The 3,607-nt window shown below is 37.3% G+C and overlaps 1 protein-coding gene across 1 annotated transcript; it reads right to left on the bottom strand.

Annotated features, from left to right (window-relative positions):
* Positions 1-826: 826 nt before the first annotated feature.
* Positions 827-1,638, bottom strand: LOC101701211 (coiled-coil domain-containing protein 90B, mitochondrial). Its single transcript, XM_004861927.3, has one exon. It carries the CDS (start codon positions 1,626-1,628, stop codon positions 873-875), a length of 756 nt encoding a protein of 251 aa, XP_004861984.1. The 5' UTR covers positions 1,629-1,638; the 3' UTR covers positions 827-872.
* Between the last annotated feature and the right edge of the window lie 1,969 nt (positions 1,639-3,607).

Genomic DNA, 3,607 nt, shown 5'->3' on the forward strand with positions numbered 1-3,607 from the left:
GTTGTTTTTTTCTCAATTTGGGGGATATGTTAGAATGACCTGAAGAGATTAAAACAAATTTTTTAAAAAAAAATCTATGCATGGATTCTCTTCCATCGATTCTGATGTAATTTTGTGGCACCAGGAATCTCAAAAGATCTGCAGTTGGTTCAAAGTAGCAACCAAGATTGAGTACTGCAGATTTACTTTGACGGTCACCCTTGATTTTCAGCATTTACCCTGGTTTGGTAAATTGTATCTACTCCTCTGCTGGAATTATTAGAAATGTTTGGTTGAATTAAAATCTATGCTTGTTGGCCACCTCTAGATATAACTATAATCTTTTACCCTTTAATTTTCCAATGCAATTGCTATATTATTATATTTTCTAATAAAAATTATACTTAATTTTCAGTGAGATTTGCTATTTCATGTGTCCCATGTAGATTAGAAGTTGATGACCCTGTTTTCCATTTGAGTGACAGATTTTTGCTCCTCCAGAACATTCTTTCTCCATTAGGGCTACAAAGTAGAATGAGACAATTCAATTTTGGTTTTTTTGGTGGGGTTTTTTTTGCAGCAGATATCAACAAAATTTTATTTATAAAGTTGTTCAAACACAGGAAAATTCTGGTTCCTTTTCTATGAACTATCAAAAGTTGGGGACAGAATGCTCTTTCATCTCAAAAAAATCTTGTTTTGGATGACAGCTTTTCAACATAAAATAAAGACAAAATCAAGTTGAAATATGTGAAACAGTTTTCTAGTCCATATATACATGGATAATCTTGTAATAAGTTTCTTCAGCAACTGACAGCATTGAAAGAAAATCTGTCTTGGGGTAGTGTTCTAAGAAGTCATTAGCAGCAGTGGTAGCAGCATTAGTAGTACTTTCAGAATCTATAAAATCCCAAAGCTATTGTCAAGCAAGTAAACACTGAGGCTGCAAGATAGCGAATTGTCTCAAGTTTGTTAGACTCCATCAGTGTTTTTAAGGAAGCAATTTCAGTATCAATTTTATTACTGGTCTCTGAAATAACATTTTTGGTTTGGGTATCCTGTCTGGTAAATTCTGTGGTTGCTTCCATAAGTTGTTTTTCTTGATCTGTAAACATATCTGTTACTCTGCTTCTTTCTAGGTTGATGTCCAGTTTATTACCTGCTGTGATTAAGCTGGTTTCCTGTATCAGTTGTTTAACTTGGTCTAATTCAATTTTCATTTTCTCATTCTCTGCTCTCAGATTTGCAAATTCACTTTTTTCTAGGATGACCATATCTTTTCCGATAGAATCCAAATGAGCCATCAGCTGTTGAACTGTTATTTCCTGTTGCGCCTGCGTGACCATCTCCATATAGATAGTATCCAGGCTGACATTAGATGAAGTGGTTAATGCTGATACAATTGTTTCCGCTTGTGCTTTGTCAAAACCACGAGTTTCTGAATCCCGAACCAATGAATGGGTATCAAAAGTTAATTTCCTTTGTTCTAAAGAAGTTATGTCCACTGGCCTCCTATCATATCCTTCCTTGCTTGTGGTGGTCAAGAAATCTCTCCACAGGGCCGGCGAGAAACGCCCGCGCGGAGTTGAAACCCAGCGGCCCCCGCTGCCATCAGAGCGCAAGAGGCGCCAAGCCCAGCGACACCTCATGTTCTCAGCTGCCCGATGGGCACAGAGACAATTCAATTTTGAATCTTAGCTCTAATAGAATGATAATAGCTTGTACTTTTTTTTTTTTGGTACTGGGGATCGAACTGAGGACCTTGCAAGACAGGTGGCTGTACCACTGAGCTAAATCCCCAGCCCTAATAGCTTGTACTTTCAAAGGTCATGGATAATATTAAATGACATCACATTTTAAAGGGGTTTAGGTCCCTGTCAAGCATGTGACAGGACCACAAAAATGGCAACATTGTGGTCATCTCTGCCAACAACAGGAAGAAGATGTTGGTATTGGCACAAAGGAAATGTACTCTCAGGCCTCACAGACTGGCTCCTCTCCTTTCTTGCTGTCTCCGCCCTATGCTTACCTCTCAACATACTGCAGTGCTGAAGGGCAGTGGGAATTCCTTTGACCTGGGCCTCAGCACAATCCTTCAAATCCAAGGTAGGTTTCTCCCAGGTCCTGTGGGAAACAACAACCAGGTATACGAAAATGACCCAGCCATGGGCCCATGCCATACCACACTCAGTGAGAAACACTGGTCTCAGCAAACAGAAGGACTGGCCACAAACAGAGAGGAAATAAAATAGGCAAGACACGGAGGAACCTCAGATGAATCGAGAAAATGTGTGACTTTCTGCCCAGAGAAAGCTCCCTGTTCCTCATCCATTGTGTCAACTACATTGTGTCACTTCTGAGAACTAGAGGAATGTTAATTTCCTACATTTTGCTACAGTTGTACAGAATTTTCTTATCTTTTTCTGGCAGTTTGTAAGATCTTGTATTGGAATTTCAAAATTTTTCAACACTTTTGTTCACTCTTCTATCTTAACTCAATCTACATTAGAAATTGATGAAAATTTAACAGAATCACTTTGATTCTAACACCTTTGCCATATTGTGTTTGCTTTGTTTGTCAGTTGCCAGTGATTTTCATGAGTGCTGAGGGTTCCACCCACAGGTTGCCTGTCCATTATATGGAGTAATTAGATGTATAAGAGAAAAATATACCTATAATTTCAGGGATTTGCAGCCTAAATGAAAAAGATTAAACTCATATCTTTCTATGTTAATGACGGGGTTTTCATATAGAAAGTAGAAATTTTACTTTTTAATTAAGTTAAATGTACAAATATACAGTCAATGACAAACTGATTCTCTGCAAATATTAAATTTTTAATCGTTAAAAACCTAGAAATTTTATATAGATCTTTTAATGCATTTTCTAAATAATAATTTAAAATATTTTAGGCCCACATTGAAGTTTACTAAGATAATACATTGCATTAGTATTTCTTTTGGTCTGATGTTAGGTGATGAAACAATTCTTGCCCTGTGGATCTGATCGGATTTCTCCCTCCTTTGAATTCACTAACTGGCAATCAGTTGAGGGGTTTCTGCTTTGATCCTTGCAACAGCCTGCCTGATCTGTGTCTCTGGAAGTTAAAGGGATCTGAGAAGTATAATCTTTCACAGGAAGTGTTTCCCAATTTGCATGCAAAGATCAGTTAGTCCATAGGAAATTCAATGCCTGCTTACCTTGTGTATTTAAGTAAATACACTACAGTCTCACAGTGAATTTTGAGCAACTTGCATATAACTAGAATTTCCAATCTACTTGTTTTTACAGAAAAATTAAAGATTCTAAAAAATGGGCAGCTGTTTAGAAACAGAAGAATTTAGTGTAGTGTTTAATCAGACAAGAGCAGAAGCCTTTTGTGAATGATCAAAGTTGCCTGCTTTCTGCTCTAGTGCTTTCAGTGATAAAATGCTACAATCCTCACAAAAAAAAAACCATACATGGCACAGAGATGCCAATAACCTGCCCAATATTTTACAAACACATGCCTTCCTTTGGGTTATTTGTTTACTTCTACTATGTTCCAAAGTATATCCCTAGCATCATCAATTCTAGGAGGAAGTCCTCCCTATTTCCTTTTGCTTATTTTCACTACTTTCCAGAGTA

Source organism: Heterocephalus glaber, unplaced genomic scaffold (assembly GCF_053883595.1).
Source record: "Heterocephalus glaber isolate CG9 unplaced genomic scaffold, H.glaber_assembly_v1.0 deba00000331, whole genome shotgun sequence".
NCBI classification, from domain to species: domain Eukaryota; kingdom Metazoa; phylum Chordata; class Mammalia; order Rodentia; family Bathyergidae; genus Heterocephalus; species Heterocephalus glaber.

Coding starts and splice junctions, on each gene's coding strand:
- LOC101701211 (XM_004861927.3), bottom strand. CDS start 1,628: ATGAGGTGTCGCTGGGCTTGGCGCCTCTTGCGCTCTGATGGCAGCGGG.